This window comes from Sander vitreus, chromosome 16 (assembly GCF_031162955.1).
Source record: "Sander vitreus isolate 19-12246 chromosome 16, sanVit1, whole genome shotgun sequence".
Taxonomy (NCBI): Eukaryota; Metazoa; Chordata; class Actinopteri; order Perciformes; family Percidae; genus Sander; species Sander vitreus.
The window spans coordinates 16,162,587-16,182,054 of NC_135870.1; the positions used below are offsets into that span (position 1 = coordinate 16,162,587).

At 37.1% G+C, this 19,468-nt stretch overlaps 2 protein-coding genes across 3 annotated transcripts in view; one reads left to right on the forward strand and one right to left on the reverse strand.

The window, feature by feature from the left end:
• The window catches only part of mrrf (mitochondrial ribosome recycling factor), a 30,391-nt gene extending 22,464 nt beyond the window's left edge, over positions 1-7,927 (forward strand). Inside the window, exon 9 of the mRNA XM_078270796.1 lies at positions 4,938-7,927. The gene's annotated coding sequence lies outside the window, so the exon portion shown is untranslated. The remainder of the gene's footprint in view (positions 1-4,937) is intronic.
• Positions 7,031-16,960, reverse strand: LOC144530961 (butyrophilin-like protein 1). Of its 2 annotated transcripts, none has more exons than XM_078270794.1 (10): positions 16,731-16,960; positions 15,667-15,727; positions 15,158-15,420; positions 14,630-14,726; positions 13,860-14,126; positions 12,746-12,856; positions 10,837-10,902; positions 9,571-9,621; positions 8,951-9,077; positions 7,031-8,279 (listed from the first exon to the last, which is right to left on the reverse strand). In XM_078270794.1, the coding sequence occupies exons 2-10, from the start codon at positions 15,719-15,721 to the stop codon at positions 7,796-7,798; spliced, it is 1,521 nt and encodes a 506-aa protein (XP_078126920.1). In that variant the 5' UTR covers positions 15,722-15,727; positions 16,731-16,960; the 3' UTR covers positions 7,031-7,795. The 2 variants fall into 2 exon arrangements, with proteins under 2 accessions (XP_078126920.1, XP_078126919.1); XM_078270793.1 differs by having other exon boundaries at positions 9,571-9,624; positions 16,731-16,894.
• Positions 16,961-19,468: the final 2,508 nt, after the last annotated feature.

The window sequence follows — 19,468 nt, forward strand, 5'->3', positions numbered from 1 at the left end:
GTTTATTGAAATATTAAATGTTTTTACATAGATTGTTGTCATTATATCTGGACATTTATTTTCAGAAGATATATTTTCCTTCTTTTGCACATTTAAATGACTAAACTATAACAGACACTTATTGGTAGGAAAATGTTTCGTATCATTGCTACAACACGTGAAATTTTATCTGAAGTAATTTTCTTTTATTCAGGCCAAAAGTCACGTTTTCATGCAGTAAAACTAATTTTAAAAATCTGCTATTGCAGAGGCATTATTTCTAATTGTTTCCAATGAAAAGTGAGTTCATTGCAACAAGACAGAATTAGACAGACGGCTGCACTAGAATCACAATAAATGACACTTTATTCAAGTTAGTAATTTGTACTGGAATAGCTACCCACACTGGCAGATTTTTTTCACTTGTCTTATGAAAATAAGACTTTCAGGGCTAAAAAATAGACAAAAATGACTTGGTCGGGTGGAGATTTTGCAGCGCAAGAAAATGCCACTGCCGTTTGCTGTAGTGCAGCAAAAGAAAACACGCTGCACAAATGAGGAGGCGTGGAAGCTGTTGAATGTAAGGAAAAGCATGCGCATGTACACATACATAGACACACTGTTCTATTGGATTTGTTCATTGAGTCTTTGTTGAGAAAAAATGTTAATATATTTCCTGAAACTTTTCCCCAATTAACTTTTAAAAAACATTGTCCCTCGGTAAATCAACGACCCCGTCCAGGATCTCATCCATCCTGAAGACACTCATTCATCCTCAATAACGTCACCGCTTGCTCATAAATAAAAGTGACCGTTAGGAAAGCAGATGAACGCAGCCAACGGATTGGACAGGAAGCCAGTTAATCTGCAATCCAATCCGGCCCGAGTCTAGTGAAACCCGGCTCAGCTTGGCTGACCGAGGCCTGGGAGGAAGGAAGTGAAGGACTCAGGAAACAGTGTTCAGAGCTTTCACCAGTCATATCCATCACAGTGCACAGTGATGGAAGTGTGTGTGTGTGTGTGTGTGTGTGTGTGTGTGTGTGTGTGTGTGTGTGTGTGTGTGTGTGTGTGTGTGTGTGTGTGTGTGTGTGTGTGTGTGTGTGTGTGTGTGTGTGTGTGTGTGTGTGTGTGTGTGTGTGTGTGTGTGTGTGTGTGTGTTTTTCACCAGTCATATCCATCACAGGGCTCTGTCTGCAGGCCTGGGCAAGAGAGCTGGAGAGTCATTAGAGGGGCTGGGCTGCAGCGCTGCACTTTAACTAAACATCTTTTCCATAAAATAAATGCTTCCAGGTTAGTGTGAGTCCTGGAGAACCCAGGTCGCCTCGCTTTTGCTGCCACTCATCTGATCCCAATTACCAGACAGACTGGGTCAGAGCCAACAGAGACTATGGAGATGCAGACTGAAGTTGTGTGGCATCCTTTTGTGTTGACTTCGGGTCACATTGGCCTGTTTTAAAAAAAAAATTTATATCAGAAAATATTGGACATTGAAATAAGCGCTGAAAATGTGTAGAAGAAAAATTTAAAACGTTGGAAAAAGCAAAAACAAATTGTGAAAAAAAAGCGTCACAAACACAAAAAGTGTTTTTTTTCAAGGTTGAAAGGAAGACAACACAAGGGTTAAATCAACACATTGCCGCCCCACAATGCCCTATCCTCCCTTTCACTGTGCAGTACATACTGCAATTATGAAAAAATAATTTGTACTCTAACAAGTCTATAACCGGTATGGTTTTTGCAATTTATATTTTACGTTTTTGATTTAAATGGCTTAGTATAAGTGAGTATGCGTGGGTTTTAGGGTTATTTTAATGGGGCATAAAGCTGTTGTGGTGAACAGACCTGTGCCTTATCTGAAATGGGAATCTAGCCACAAAGCTACCTTGACATCTATCTAACTGCCAAGTTGGAGCATAGAAACACAACATTCACCCATTTCACTGCTTTTGCACATATAAATGCACTTACTATCTACTGTATCACAAAAATAGGCAAGGCATACAGTCTACAGTTTATGTATTTGCATGGCACCTTTCAACAAGACACTTTGAAGTGCTTTACATATAAACATATAGTATACTATACATCAGGACATGTCCTTTAATGTGATGTGTCAAGTCATGTTAAGTCTTGCCGTGTCACATTATAACATGTCATCATATTGTCTTCTTCCGGTCTTATCTTTTCATTTCATGACAGTTATCCACTGTTCAGATGGAAAATTGTCATAGCCTATTATTTAATATTATAAAATGTCATGTTATACCACATCTTCTTATATCTTGTCCTTTAATGTCCTAATAAAACCTGTTGGCTGCATAAAAGCAGCAGTTATGCTGGAATCTGACAATAGCATAGTAGTTTAGTAACATTCTCCGGCGTAAACATTTTAGTAAGAATATAGAACACAACGTGTGTGTATAAGCCAGCAAACATCCAGCACATTCATTACATTCACTCCAGTTGTGTTACATGTATGAGAGTAACCTGATCTCAGAAGAGAGGAAGAGTCGATCATGGTGAGATATATATATATATATGTATGTATGTGTGTGTGTATATATATATATGTATGTGTGTATATATATATATATATATGTATGTGTGTATATATATATGTATGTGTGTGTGTATATATATATATATATGTATGTGTGTGTATATATATATATATATGTATGTGTGTGTATATATATATGTGTATATATATGTATGTATGTATATATATGTGTATATATATGTATATGTATATATATATATATATATGTATATATATATATATATATATATATATATATATATATATATATAAAATGTGTGTATATATATATATGTGTATGTGCTTGTGTATGTGTGTGTTTTTGTGTGGACACAGTGTGCATTTACATCCATACATTATTGAATAATTGTTTCCTGATGCTCTCCTCTTCCCTAGAATATTAATTACCAAATGATGAAACCGGCTCTCTCGTCTGGGAGGTTGAGGTTGAAGTAGGAAATGGGGGCTGCGCATGTTGGAGACCGTCCTTTTTGATGGGGTTAACTGTGTGTGTGTGTGTGTGCGCGTGTGTGCGTGTGTGTGTGTGTGTGTGTCTATTAGAAAGGGGGGATGGGGTATAGCATCAGCTATGTTTGGGAGTTGAGTTTCAGGGGAAAGCATTTTTCTCAGATTAAATGGATGATGAGAATATCTTGGACAGCTGGACGAAGCAGTTGTATTTTTCGGAACAGAATCACTAATTATTAATTTTTACTCTGCCCCAAAGAAAATGACAATGCAGGAGAAAAAAGCATGAAAAGAAAAAGTAAAAAAACTGTGCTCAAATGTTCCTGTTTATGTGCTGCTGCTGCTACAGTGTTTTGGCCACTCGTGTAAAAGAGTTCGAGCATTCAGACAAGCACACACATACCAACTGAGCCTGACTGAGAGATAACAGTTTTGTAGACAAGAAACAATAAAACTGACATCAAAGACTACAATAAGATAACAAAGCATAGACAGTAACATAGAAGAAAAGATATAAAAGAGTTGCCTCGTAAGAACCTTCCCTTTTATCAAATGCCAGCAAAAATAGCTTTTTGTATGTTTTGTGTCTAAATTCTTTTCCCTTTGACCCTTTTCCACATTAGTAAATTTCATGGATTCATAATCAGCTGTCATCAGAATTCTAGTACAGCTCTCACACTGAGGCTGCATGTAAAGGAGGATAGCACCATCTAGTGAAACAATGATGTAGACAGGGAGTGAAACTGCCAGAAATATAGTGCCTAAAGATATTAAATAAGAATAACGGCAACATAAATATTTACTACTCAATAATAATTAGCCTACTCTGTCACTTATACATATTTTATTGAAAGTGAGAATAATAAAACATGCTTACAGCAATACTTCACCCAAATGTAATCTTTTAAATATCAAACACCATCTAAGAGGCTTAAAAGGTGGATGTTAAGAGTTAGTTTTCTCTTAGACAGAGAACAGCGGCTACCATAAGTTCAATTCGTTTTTATGTTTGGATAAAAAAAATTATGTAAACTTCAGGAGATGCTTGTCAAACCACTCTTGCATCATAAACCACTTTTCTTTTGTCCATCAGTACAAACCAAACTGTCCAAAATATCGCAACCCATCTGGTATTTCCGAATATGCCGATTTCTTACTGTAATCCTCAAATCTACAGAATGTACAGTACCAAGCTATTTTGCCTGAAAAGCCCTAGCTTTTGTGATCATGTTGAAATACCTGTGATCATTGCGCATTATGTTTATGTGTAATAATAAAATTTGTTTTGTCCCAGTTAAGCGGATGAAGATGAATGGATTGTGATTTGGAATGACGATGTATTGATTTAAGCCAAGAGAGAAACTTTAATTAAACATACTAGGGCAGTTGCTAAGAGCAGCAGTAAACGTCCACAGTGTAACCATTACACACTGGAATATTTCAAAAAGAAAGAGGCCATTTTTAACTGATGACTCTTTTATGCAAAAGTTTCTGTTTCTGATCATTTAAATGACTGATAAAGTCTGTCCAGTGATTGCAGATTAAAGGATGTATTCATTAACTTGCTGAGCAAAGCGGAAAATCTCAGGATAAACTAAATAATGCACAAGCCATTTCTGCAGTATTAGTGCTCAAGTATTAGTTGGAGGAAGTTATAAATAACCAGCAGGCAACAGCTGATGGAGACAAATCATCCACTTTAGAAAACAAATCACTAAAACATGATAATGTGTAATTTTGGTGGGTAGTTTTGTTTTTAACTGCAATGATGTTTTTTAAATTAAAAGTAATGGCACAGAATATAGGCACACAATCTTTGTTAAATATGTATGTTTTATTAATAATACATAATATATTGCAATAAACCTGTATATACATGTTGTATGTTTATTTAATAATGTGTGTATGCTCATTTTATGACCTAAACATTTCCCTTGGTTTCTCTTTACAGGAGAATGTGGTTTGTTTGCTACCAACCTACAACTAACCAAGTTCTCTAAAGGAAGGAACCCCCTGTTATTGACTTATTATCACCATATAAAGTTGTTATGGTAAACTTGTTAGCAAAGATTGTCTTATTTACACATCCAGCTGATATGGGGCAACATTAGCATTCATTTGGACTTGGAATGTAAGTCCAATTTCACTCTTGTTTAACCCCCGTTTTTGCTCTCCGCCAACTCCTGAAAGAAAACATCTGTCTCTTTAGCAGCTAAATGCTTCACTATGTGAGATAGATAGTCACTAACTTTTGGTGCCAGGCAGGTAGTGTATAGTGAGTTTATCTGTACTTTTTAAAATAAAAACAGCTGCTCAACTAGAAACAAGGTTGATGACAGCGGTTGTGGCTCAGGTGGTAGAGCGGTCGTCTACCAATCGGAAGGTTGGTGGTTCGTTCCCTGGCCCTGCAGTCCCGTGTCGAAGTGTCATTGGGCAAGACGCTGAACCCCGAATTGCTTCCGATGCTACGCCATCAGTTTGTAAATGTGTGTGTGAATGTTTATCTGATGAGCAGGTGGCACCTTGCATGGCAGCCTCGGCCACAGTGTATGAATGTTTGTGAATGGTTCCTGTACTATGTGAAAGCGCTTTGAGTAGTTGTTAAGAGTAGAAAAGCGCTATATAAATACAGTTCATTTACATCAACCAAAACAATGAGCTCAAATGCTGAATATAGAGCTGAGAGGAATTGCAGAATTGGATGATGATTCTCTGTGGATTCATCACTGGGAGCAAAGCCTTTCACCATTTGACCCAATACTATTATAAAAGTAAAGATTAAGGCAGCTTTAAAGCAACACCACAGATTCTTTTGTACCTTAAAATAATGTTTCCAAAATCATTTCAGTGGTTCATCAACTCGTAACAGGGTGAACGGCACTGCATTCGCATTGCGGCCCTCTATCAGCTATAACCGCACTATGCAAGTTTGCCAGATCGGGTAGCGGATCTGTAGTTCGAATGAGACATAATGGACACAATTCCGCTTCCAACCTGTAGGGGGACCGAAGAGGAAAAGTGCTTTGGTGTTGCTTTAAATAACCAAGTTACAGTCAGCTTTCTGTTGGAACCAGATTTCTAAAACCAAATAACCCCCATGTTGAGTTACTGGCAGCTGTCCTCAGTCCAATTCCAGTTATTATATTGCAAATGTGGACAAATCGGGTTGCTGTTGCCTGCTCTATTTATGTATGTGGCAACACAAAAATAATATAAGTGTGAAGATAAAAACCCCAAGTCTCCTGCAGGGGCTGGGGTTTTCGGATCACGGACTGTATAACATTTCCTGAATCCATTCTGTCCGCTCATAACCCTACATGGCATCATATTCTTTTATCTGCAACATATGTCGACCACAATAAATATCCATTCTACCTCAGTTAGACTTAAGTCGTTAGTCCTTCTCAATTTATAAGGCAAATTAACCCTCGTACAGAAATATTTTGAAGAGAGGGAGAAAGGAAATGACATGCTCAAAGAAAAACGCTCAATTCGGCATTTAGTAAAGGTTCCTCTCTAAACCTACCTGAACTTTTATATTGCAGTTGCAATACAATAAGCGTGGGTGAAAATCAGTCAAACATGCATAATACCACAGGATAACATGCTGACTGAATGAAAATCTGAATTACTCATAACTTTGGTGAGATAGACACTCCAGTTACTGGAGAAGAGAGAACATACAGAAATAAAAAAAATCAATTGTTACTGGAATCAGGGAGCTCTCTTGCCAGTAATACTCATACAGTCCTTTCCCTTTTCACTAATAGCACATAGAAGCTGTGCGTGCCTTGCTTGCAGTCTAGGAAATGTCCCTAATAATGCCCTTTCTTTTTCTCCTGGACTGACAAAGAACAGAAACCATTAATGTAACAACTGCAATTATTAATGAAGTGATTTCCTGAAAATCACTTTCAGGAGTTTCATGAAAAGCGCAAACAAAGCTAAGGTGGATAACCGATTGTACTGTTGAGTCTCTCCACACTTACTGTAGGGGATGGGGTAAATGATGTACTTTGTTTTAAAAAAAAAACAACGTAAAAAGAATTATTACATGTAATGATTTTAATCAAAACGATAATCAGGGCTGTCATGTAAAGGATATAAAAGTAGAATTTCTTTGCTTATCTTACATATATTAAAGTGCTCATATTATGCTCATCTTCAGGTTCATAATTGTATTTAGAGGTTGTACCAGAATAGGTTTACATGGTTTAATTTTCAAAAAACACCATATTTTTGTCATACTGCACATTGCTGCAGCTCCTCTTTTCGCCCTATGTGTTGAGCTCTCGGTTTTAGCTACCGAGTGAGACATCTTACTTCTGTTCCATCTTTGTTGGGAGTCGCACATGTGCAGTACCTAGGTAAGCACTGCTAGCCAGTCAGAAGCAGAGTTTGGGGGCGTGCCACGCTAGCAACTAGGCGAGCATTATAACGTGTGTTACAAAGTGACGCACGTTCGTCACGGAAGTAAAGGCTGGACTACGATAGAGCTGTTTGGAGCAGTTTGTCAACAGTGTTTTCTGCTGGAGATGGTAAGTCCCTTTGGGATGGACTTTGTGCTTTTTCACTTTGTAAACCTATAACATGCACAAAAAAGATATATACCACAAAGGTAAGGGAAAAAGCCAAAAAGCATAATATGAGCACTTTAAATTCAACAACTTTTGCAGCATATTTGGGCTTATAATAACATCTAACTACACAGTCTGTGTAAAAACATATTACCATCATACACATGTTTGTTTAACATGTAACAAGTGCTTAATGTCTGTCTTTGTTGGTCACAAACATTTTAAGTCCTCATTATGTCATACTTTGTGTTTGGAGCTGCAGCACCCCTTCTGTCCCAACTGTGTTCTTGAGTGTGGGGCAGTGTCCGGGGCAGGCCATGACAAGCACCCTGCACCCTCCTTTTTCCGTTAGAAACTTCCTCAAGGACTTATCGAAAAAGTGCTTCCCTTCTCTGTACCCATCCAACAACAGCAGTGCCTCGCTGGACCTGGTTAACACAGCTCTCAGCTCATCCTCTGATATCTTTTCCGTGAGAGAAAGTTGAATCGTTATTTCCTGAAACAAGTCACCCGTCACTTTGCTGCAGTCCACATATAAGAGAAGTCTAAGGGTGCTGAGATCGAGGAGGTTAGAGAGGGCATGTGTGGGCATCTCAGTCCAAGAAGAGACCAGGATGTGGGCTACGGTTGTCTTCCCGCTTCCTGAAGGTCCCTCAAGAAAAAGTGTCTCTCCAGCTTCTGGGAGTAAAGCTTGAAGATTCACAGGCTGGTTCTTACTAAAAAAAAAAAAGAATTGTGATTGTAAGCTACACAGGCCCGTACAAATATTGGTCACAACAGCATTTACATCAACGACATTTTACAAAAATCACTAATTTCAATGGAATCGCTGCTATCTGTGGAGTTGCTCGCGGGGGGGTAAAGAAAATCTACCAAAATTGTTCACGTTGAGGTCAACTTTGGTGAACTTTGACTCGCAAATGTACACCATTGGCCAATATCAAGCCATCTTGTTAATATGCATCTAATTAGGTGTGTTGCATCATCCGATTTAATTGAACCCTGCTCTGTCTGAGTAGAAACTGCTTCACGAAAGAGGAATGGTTTGCAGACTGTTATGAGACAGGAGATAGCACAAATATGTCTCTGCCAGTGTTTTAAGTAAATGGTTGGTTTGGCCGAACAAACAAAGAAAAGAGCTATGACTACAGATGATGAAACTTCTAAAAGAAGTCAAAAGATCCCAAAACACACCTGCAATTACTCTTTATCACCTTATGTGGCACCAAAGAGAACGAAGATTGTAACTTAAAGCTTGTTAACTAGCATTTAGCAAGCTAGCTAGCTCATAGATCAAAGAGACTTGAATTTTTGCTGTTACTGGAAATGAGATCATAAAGGTCTGGCATCCTTATGATCAATGTGGAAATTTTTGTTTGTGACTCACTTGTTTTGGAGCTTGTGAGGCAGCTCCTCCACACCGAAAGCATCACAGTGGCGTCTCACCTCTGTGCTGAGGGAGAAATCGGAATAATGGGCTTTCAGGAACGCCCCCAGATGTTCCTCCATGCAACCTGCAGACAACAAGACAGATCTGATCATATAGAAAGCAAACAGTGTGAAAAAAAATCCTTTAGATGTTTTTGTTCTGTCACGCACAGGAAATTGCCTATATGATAATACAGACATAGAGTGCGTAGACTGATATTTTTACAGTAAAGGACATTTTTTAATTGATGTAGACCACAGATTTTGTAAAAAGGTCTTACTGAATTTGTCTTTTTTGAGAGGCTTGTTAAAAACCTTGAATTTGTGGGTGTTTTAAGGTCGCTGTTAAACATCTAAGGGCGTCTAACACAAAAGCCAACAGGTTTTTAGTCAGTGCCACTGCAACTTGACAGAAAATGACTTTTTCAAGCAGCTAAATTGTGAGGATTTCCTGCTTTTCTTTATCTTATGTGGTGGTAAACTGAATATCTTTGTTGGTTTGGACAAATAAGGCATTTGAAGACATCACCTTGGGAAATTGTGTAAACAATAGTTCTCAGAATCACAAGAGTCACTTACCTTCATTTAAAATAGTTATCACTTCCTCATTGTCTTTATTTATTTGTTGGCCTGCTGGAAAGGAACAGCCTTGTTAGAACACTAATACAGAGGAGAGTAACATTCTCAGAAGTACTGAATCAGTCAGCGTTATTAGTAATTGACAAGTTCAATCATTGCTACAGTGACTCTACAAGACTAGAGGAATTGTGGTAGTGTAAATCCAATCATATACACCTCAATTCAAGTTTAAATCAAATTAATCTCACATGTACTTTGTAATGTACAAATTCACAGAAAAGGGGATCTTTGCACTTTTGTATTTAAGTGTTGAGACCATGTAACAAATCAGCTTTCACACACTGACGATACATATGGTCATTTATTGAATGGCTATATTTCAGTCAAGCCGACTTCATTTCACATGTACAACTTTAACTAAAGGCCTTATTGTATTACTAGGTGTTATTCATTTGTAACTTGTAAAAGCCATGCAGTGATTTGAGTTTTTAGCCATTCTTGTGAAATCACAGTTCAAACTTGCTCACACGTCTTGCTTGCGTGCTTGGTAAGGATTTGATTAAACAACAATGGTCGCAATCAGCACAGCCTTTACAGGGCATTAGCAGGGCTTTTACTCTAGACTTTTTACAGTTAAGTTACGCTTGCAAATGATTCATTAAACAACCAATTTCATTTTCCACAAGTAACTTGCTGCACATTGCATAGCTGATGAGGTAAAAATGAAGTACGTGCAAATGAGCATGACATTCACAGAATATCAACCAATCCACTTAGTGAGAAAGAGGCAGCACAGCAAGCGGAAAGTCGATGATATTGATAGTAGAATTAATCATCGCGCTGTATAAGGAAATGATGACCATAGTTTCAGGATGCCACTAAATGTATGGTCTCAACCTTCTTCATGGAGAGTGACAAACGTAAACTGTGGTTGTCTTTTGTTGTTTGTGTAGAAATATTGGTATTGTATTTTACAAATGCATCATCAGCAATTTGAGCGTGATTTGTTGCAGAACATATTTTGTCCTCATAGTTGCCACTCTCCTTTAGATATTTAGTTTATGTAGCACTTTTTTTTAAACAATGCTGCTAAGTGCTTTGCACCACAAGTGGAATCTGCGGTGCCCTGCAAAAGCTCACTACTACTTTTGAACTACTTTTTGTTCCCTCGCAATACGTTTTATGTTACCTTGCAAGGAAGGCTGAGCTTTATTATGGTAAAAAAATAAATTAAAAAAAGATGTGTGTGTAGCTGTTTAGACTCACAGGCAGCAGCAGGAACAGACCTTCGACCGTCGACTAAAAGGTTTCTGGTACTATGAGTCCTAGAACCTATAGAAACAAAACATTGCTATTAATTTAGTGTGTTGGTACAGCCAGTGTATATGTATTTAAGTATGGATAGATGGAAGGGTAGAAGTTTGTGGCACTGTATAGAAATAGTTTAATTCATGCAGCTTTGTAAAATGATATTAAAAAGTTTTGTTTCAAAGGCATCAACTTAGCTTTCTCTATGTTTGACAGGTAATATATTTGGAGTGGTATGGTATTATAATGTATTGGCTTTGAATTTGTTTTATGCATACCTTTTTATTTATTCATTGTACATATGGTGTTTTCTCTTGTACATCCTATATTTGTCATGTATTTTTTGTGCTCTTGTACTGTAAGTATTTTATCTATGCACCTGTAATTAAGAGTTTATGGTGTGCAAGAATTTGTAGAAATTGCAACCTGATACCAGCTAAAAATACCATTCGTACGTTTGCACACCAGCAGCTGAAGTAACACTTCTTATCACGTTCACACATTCATCTACAAAGAAACATGTAATAAACCTACTATTGAAATGATGGAGGTCTTTGTTTGGGGGATTATACAAACAACAAACATGCCATACTGAAAAACCACCCACGCATTTACAAATAGCCTCAAATTCCCCTGTCACACAACCCAAGACCAACCTGGGTGTTTCCAAACTTGGTGATTGTGACACATGCAGGCAGGCCAAAAAGCATAGTCATGCTCACATGAAAACATGCATGACGAGTCACATGACAGTAAACTTCCTTCAGAGATGGATGGCAAACATTAAGGTGACATCTAAATGCTATAATGTTTAACAACTTCCCCTTTTCAGTGGTAAAACGAATCCATGTGTATCAGCATCTGTATGGGAGGCAACATTGTCTCTTCACTTGAAATGACAGCTGTTTACTGACTGAACAAATTCCTCTGCCCATTTGACAAAAACAAAAAAGTAAACAATGCTAGGCCGCTCTGGCTTTGACACAGAAAGGATACACTTTGGATGCTGACTAACCCATTTGGCACTACAGTAAGTTGTTTGAGGTGAGACTAAAGAGGTATATTCTGGTTGGACAATAATAGATCTATTAAAAAGTTATTTTGTCAAAGTTATTGCAGTATATTGTTATTTGTTTCAAAAGGCTTGTAACAGTTGAAAATAAACCAATGTGAATAATTACAATAAGGAAATAAGTGAAGAATAAAAAGATGCACACAATGCACAATGGGATTTTCCACTCCAATTTTCTGCATATGCAGCACACATTCTAAAGGGGAATCCTGCAGTGACCTATATCCTGCACACACTGCCTTCTGTCTACAGATTGAATGTCCCAGTCGTCAAAATGATTGGCTTATATTTTTTTTATTAATATATTGCATATGTATCTGTTATTGTGAAAAAAACAATCCATTTGTCATTTCACCATAGCTGCATGTGGAATTGTTATGCATCGTCGTGCCCGGTGTGTGCATTATCTCATATGCCAATGTCAATAGTATATTTTTGTAGTATAGTATATTTATATATATATATACTTTCTTACACTCCTTTTCCAACATGTAAGATTTAATTTGTGCTGTTTATGAGCATTTATTCATTGAGTTCTTGTATAGGGTTATCGTTCATTTCATTGTATTGTTATTTTGTTTGTATCTTTTTTTGTATTAAATGTTCAAAATAAAATATAAAGCTTAAGCAAAACACAAATTTCCATGTGAAGTTATTGGAACTCGGAGTATGATTTGGATATTTTGCTTCCAATCTACACCTGCATTTTATGTACTGTTGTGTTTGTTGTAAGCTACATGTCCTGAATTTGTTATGTGCTGGATATTACACTTGAAGAATTGAGTGACTGGTTACCTTTTTGTTTTCGGTACATTAGCACAACAACGATAATGACAACCATTATCACTCCTATGCTCAATACGATGACGAGAGCATCGTTTTTTACATGAGGAACAGGTATTTCATCTGTGAAAAGAGTAAAGAAAGATTGGTGATTAAAATGTGCCACAAAACCTATTTCAGGAAGGACAATGCCAATTGTTGACATTTTGTCACATATGTTTGACCACTATGGAAATAACCAAATATACCGAAGACAAACCATTGCAAACTTCCCCTTAGTGGTCAAAAGCTAAAAAAATTAATTAAAAAAAACCAGCTATTTAAGTGAATCATGCTCATTTTTTGATTTCCACACAGGACAAAATCTCATAATAAAAGAACTCTTACACACGGAATGCTTTTTTAAAGCTCAAACGCAAACACCACCCACAGCTTCAGAGAAAAACAGCTAAATCCTTGTAACTCTGAAAAAACTGTAGGCAAGAGCTGAAATGCTCATATACTATATTTCCTCTCTGTTAGTAATTACAATTGATGTGGGTTGGCAGTAGATATCTCTATCAAAAGGAAGATGTGAACATAACAGGAAACAAGTTCAAATTAGTACAATTCTGCCTAAGTTTTGTTTCCTTCATAGAAAAGAGGTCAAAGTTGATGCCATTAGAGGACATAGAGAATCAAAATAGTGAGAGGGACACAGTCAGTGGAAGAAGTGCTCATCAAAATGTACTTAAGTACCAAAAGTAAAAATACTAACAATAAATATGCATAATGGCCTATTTCAGAATAGTGTATATTATATCATTGGATTATAATCGATGATACATTATGTGTAAGCATCACTTTAATGTTGCAGCTGGCAACTGGAAATTGATACAGTACAGTAGTAGTTTACAGTACTAAAAATACAGTACTTGAGTAAATGTACTCAGACCATGTTTTTGTTTGGGCAGCAGATAAGAGCTGACATGAAATGAGGGGGGATGACATGGAATAATGTTCACTGGCCAGACTTGACCTGGGGATGTCGCAATTAAATGGTCAACATATAAAAATCCCTGTCTGCTTGCATCTTCTCTCCAGGAAATATTTTGAGTAGAAAGCCTTAAAGGAAATAAAAATGTACCTGGAATATGAAATGTTGCAGAGTAGCCATCATTTGTAAAGATACACGTGTAGTTGTTTTTGTCTGATGATCTGACGCGTATCTCACTGGTGACTTTAAAAAGCTGGTCTGGTGTTAAGACCGCAGTGGTATTTGAACTGAGTTTCCGCTGGTGTCCATCCTGCCACATAACAGAAGACATGGGGTATCCCTCTGACTGGCAGGTTAGCAGCACCTCATCCCCCTCTGCAGCCTTCCGAATGTGTTTAGTCACAGCTTCATACGGTGCTAGGGGGAGAATCAGAAATGATCACCACAATATATAATCACCTTGTTTAGGTTGTTGCTCCAAAAAAGGTTGTCCCCACAATCATGCATTATATTTGGGCCTCTTTCCTCTACTGTGCTGTGCTACGCAACACAAAATATAATATTTATAATATTTATATAATATTTATTTATAATATAAATATTTGAGAAATACATTTTACTTATTTACTTACTTTAGCATAGCATCACTATCATTTAATCTTATTATTATTATGATCAAGAGATCTTGCATGATAAAGGGAAGATCTTCAGGGAAGTTTAAATGTGCCAAAAGCATTTTTTACCAAATTGAGTAATATTGGTCATAGTTTCATTTTCACTATGAGTTATTCTCTGACTGCCCAGAAATGGCCACATGCTATTGTGAATGAGCAAGACCCTTCCAGGAACAAAGTCCCTGAAGTCTTCGCCTAAAAACCTAAAAAGTTACACTGTTACGCTGTCACAGACTCTGTACTTACCAACAACGGACAAAGTTATCGTTTTATAATCAGCTCCTTCGCCTGTCTGCACCAAACACTGGTAGGTCCCAGAGTCATTGATCCTGAGCCTGGAGACCTGTAAAGTGACAAAAGAAGAAAGTAGATTCCTTAGATGTGCTCATGGTCATATTACACATTATGCCCTCATAAACTAGAAGTTTAAATGAACCAAAATCAGTTGCATAATTCCCTTTTTTCTATCTCTAATACAAGGTCTTGGTCCACATATTGTTATTAATTATAACTTAGTAACTGATACAACACCGTGAACACAGATAATAATGAAAAGATAAATATGATACTTTTCCAAGCGAGAAATCCAGTTTATACGCCATCCCCGCTGGGGAATTTGACACTCAATTATTCCCGATAAGATACAGAAAGGATACATCCGATGGGATGAAAATTGGATGGCACAAGTTAACCACATCACTTTGAGGAAATTTGACAGGAAATAACCTGCCCTACAAATTCTATGTAAATCTGAACACCACTGCCAGTATTGACCTGTAACTTGGCCCAGCCTTTCTGCAGCTCCTCAGTGAGAAGCCTTACTCGGCCCCGATAGTCTGGATCCCGGAACGCCAAGTTCTCCTTCCAGTTATCCATACGATAAACCTCCCGAACTAAATTGGTGTGGATCCAGTGCCAGGTCACCTTCAGGTCAGCATGATAATTTGATAGTTTAGGCTGAAACCTGCAGCCCATCACAACATCTTCTCCAAACTTTGACACGTATGTGGTTTGCTCTGCTTCAACAGTGAACAACACTGCAGGAAAATAATACAAAGTAATGTCAATTTCCTAAACAGCCCTGAAGCAATATACAACATCAAATTAAGTCCACTAGATGGTTTTACTTTGTTTTAGTAAAATGGCTTGTGTGTCAAATAAAAATATAAATGTTTAATGTAAATGCAAGTTCTGTCCAGTTTGTGCTCTTATTTATTCTTTAATGTTCCCACTGCTGTACACATTATACTACACACCAAAAAGAGAGATTATTTACTACAAACCTGAGAGAGATGGCTGAATCACGATTTGCAAAACTACAAGTAGGGCCCAGTCCATTGAGACCTAAGGAGGAAACAGAAGGGAGTTGTACAATTGTTACATATGTTGAAATCGTTTGGCCATGTTGGTCAGAAACATGAGTCATTTTACTGGGAAAAGCCAGATGTGAATTCTAACGCCACAACTAGTTTGTTCTTGTTAACTTCTGTACTCTGCAAAAAAATGACATGACTGAGAAAAAACACAAATCACATGTTTGTGAGTCAAACATTATTATTCCTAATCTCAGCATGACTCAGCTCTCCAAAGCAATGTGCTTCCTCATTGATTAATTTGTAACAAAGAAACAAAAACAACAACAATGATGCTTTGACTTTCAAGCTGTCAACAGACAACACAGCTGTTTTACTCTTTATAAACACATTTTATCTGGAAATGTTAGCAAATAATGCTTCAGTGGAAAGGATTTAGTCAGTATCTAAGGTGCCTTACATAAACATGACTGTACACGTTTAGTTATCCTGTTAGGGCAACACTCTACCAACAAAAAAAGGCTTGTTTTATTTACATAGCACCATATCCCGAGTCTCTTAGTTAGAAGTCATTTGTTGAGTGATAAGCACATTAGTTATTTCCTCTGCAGATTTCCTGTAAAATGGAAATGACACCTGCAGTTCTGTAGAACATGAATGCCTTTGAATGGGTGAACTGTCAAGCTCTGTCAACTGTTTGGTTCACAATACGCATAATTGAAAAAGATCAGTACTTATTTAGTAAAGTTCAAAGTAGGTATGGTTGAACTTACTCCAACAACCTGTGGTAAACATATTTAATTAAGATAACTGTATTTGTCTTCAGGCTACAGAGCTAGATTTTAACCCTTGGCAAAAAGGTGATAAATGGCAAAATTATTTTTATATATGAAAAAACTGATCAATACAAATCTACAAATTAAAAATAGATAAATACATATTATTATTATTATTATTATTATTAATATTATTATTATTATTATTATTATTATTATTATTATTAGTTTGTTAATCAGTCAAAAGTATATTCTTACCTGCAGGTCATGCAACAGCTAGTTGTATTTTCATCTGGTGTTTCCTTCTTCCTACCACTGACTGATCTGATGTCTCTCTGCATTCTTCTGTTGTTATATAAATATTAAGGGCGGCCCTCGGAAACCCCGTCCCACACACCACACACCACACACACACACACACACACACACGAATTCAACTACGAGAAAACACACTAAACGTCATAAATTAAACGAGCCAATGCGAGGACCAGCTCGGCATAAAGGAAAGTGTTTAACAACACTGCGATAGAATGGACAGACACGGAAGTACTGTACTGTAGTAAACCACTGCTTACTGTAAGGGGTAACGCGAACACACTGACTGATACACATTTCGGGTTTGCACAACGATTAGGCCTATATAGCCTAGATTACCTGCTTGCTGTAAGGAAACAGTAATAAACAATAAAAGGCTATTGTTCTAACCTGAAAAGTCATAAAACAGCTGTAACGCTATCAGCAAAGGCTTAAATCAAGTAGCCTATCTGGTAGGACACCCCCAACCGTCAAACTTTATTGGCAGAGGGTTGTTTCTCGGTCGCGCGTGCAATTATACCAACGTAGCCCATTATGCGACGGTATAGATAGGCAACGTTTATAATTCAAATTATGCAGAGTCAGTCAGAGATATATTTGAAACTGATAACTGGTCTGTTTTTTCCCACCCCGTTTCTGTCTCTGTTAGTTTCCTCTCATGGGTCCCTGACGTCACGTGTACAGTCCATTATGTAGAGTACAGTTTTACCAAAGTATCATGATACTGTTGCTTTGGTTAAACTTTCACACAACTTATCTCTCAACTGATTAACTGTTTTACAGTTCAATAAGATGTATTGATGTCAGTGGTTTGGGGCTCAGTTTAGCATTTACTGCAACTGCCAAAGTTTTGGTAAAACAGCGGTGAAAAGAAGTATTTAGATCCTATAGCTTAGCTACTTAAGTAAACAGTATTCATGTATAAGTCAACATTCTCAATTAAAAGCTCTGCATTCAAAATAGTACTTAAAATCACAAATGTAGGCTATTATTATTAAAAAGTATAGCCTACATTTTTTGTACACAATGTAAATACCTACAGTATTAAGTATAACTAAGTAAGCCTACTCGTTATGCAGCAGAATGGCCCCTATCAGATTTATTTTATTAAATATTATATTACTGGATTACTATTACTGATGTTGTATCTGGTTGAGGTGGAGCAAATTGTAATTACTTTTGGGCAGTTTAATCTGCACAAATGCACCATATTTTATAAACTTGGCAAATGTTCTGTATGTAAATATTTGTTAGAGTAATGGAGGAATATTTCCCTCTGAAATGTAGTGGATTAGAAGTATAAAGTAGTAAAGAATAGAGATGCTCATGTAAAGTACAATTTAATTGGACACAGAACTTGATTAAATGTAGCCTACTTAGTTTCTTTCTATCACTGATAATATAACACTAGTACTACCACTTCTTGGCTCCTACTACAGTTGGCAACAGCAAGTAAACTGGACTTTTTTAGTCAGTGTTGATATGTAAAATATGCTTCCAATAACAAAGACATTCATGTTTACATAAGTCAACACACGTCATTTGGGAAAGCCGGATATTTGAATGTGAGAAATTCACAATATATCGGAGAGAGAAGTTTAACATATTTTTATAAGCAAGTTACCAGCCAGGTGAAATTCCCATATACAAGAGGCAGGCATGCATCCAATAATTTCACCAACTACTGTGTGTCTGGCAGCGATCACACTGTCCCATAATGTATGACTGTACTAAACCTTTGTGGACTTTCCATCAGTTCACTTACTGGCTCCCACATGTTGTAGGCTACGTGTTCACACACAACTTTATTTTTTGTAAAATGGGAATACCTGAGATTCATTATTGTAAAGCTTTGACTCATCACTGCTCTGGCCTACTGTAAGCTCTGTCACTGGTACACCTAGGACAAGGCAATTATTGGTGTGCTCCTGTACTGTATGTGTCCTCATCATACAGAAAGTCCTCTTCTATTTCTCTTTTGAAATGTGAGTTTTCTTTGCTTGATTCTATTTTATCTCTTTTTGTGTTTTCTGTCTGTCTGTTTGTATTTATGCTGCTGCCTGTCTTGGCCAAGTCTCACTTGAAAAAAAATATTATTAATCGCAATGGACTCTCCTGGTTAAATCAAGGTTAAATAAAATAAATAAATAAAAATACGATAGTGGTGCATGTCTGATCTTATTAATGATTTTTCACTAAGGAGTTTATTTTTGGCACCGTTTCCAACATTTCGGAAACCCCTTGGGAATTTGTATGGACTTTACAACCCAGATAACTCAAAGGTAAAACAGATATGGCATCGCAGGAAAGGTGTGATACAGAACTCGGGAAAACACGTTTTTTTTCTATGCAATACAACATTGGTTAATGTGAGGTAGTGCTAAAGCATTCAGAATACTGCAGAATTGTACTGTTGGGGTTTAACCAGGATGTAAAAAAGAAAGTGCATTTATTTCTTACAGCAATTGTTGTGTTATAAATAGAACACGACGGACAGCATGACTCTGTTGAATTTGTTGTGAACCTAGCCCCTATAGGTGGAATATCAGGTGTCCAGGAAGGTGAAAGTTGGCCAGGATTCTCCAACGCTGTTGCATTGATGAAAAAAGATAGCTTGGCTTGATATGGTTCACTACAGCATGGAGATTTTCACTTTGACTGATCAAGGCTGAACCAAACAA

Coding starts and splice junctions, on each gene's coding strand:
- LOC144530961 (XM_078270793.1), bottom strand. CDS start 15,721: ATGGACTGGGCCCTACTTGTAGTTTTGCAAATCGTGATTCAGCCATCT. Junction 14,127..14,629: donor GATAACTTTGTCCGTTGTTG/GTAAGTACAGAG, acceptor TTCTCCCCCTAG/CACCGTATGAAGCTGTGACT. Junction 9,078..9,570: donor GATAACTATTTTAAATGAAG/GTAAGTGACTCT, acceptor TGTTGTCTGCAG/GTTGCATGGAGGAACATCTG.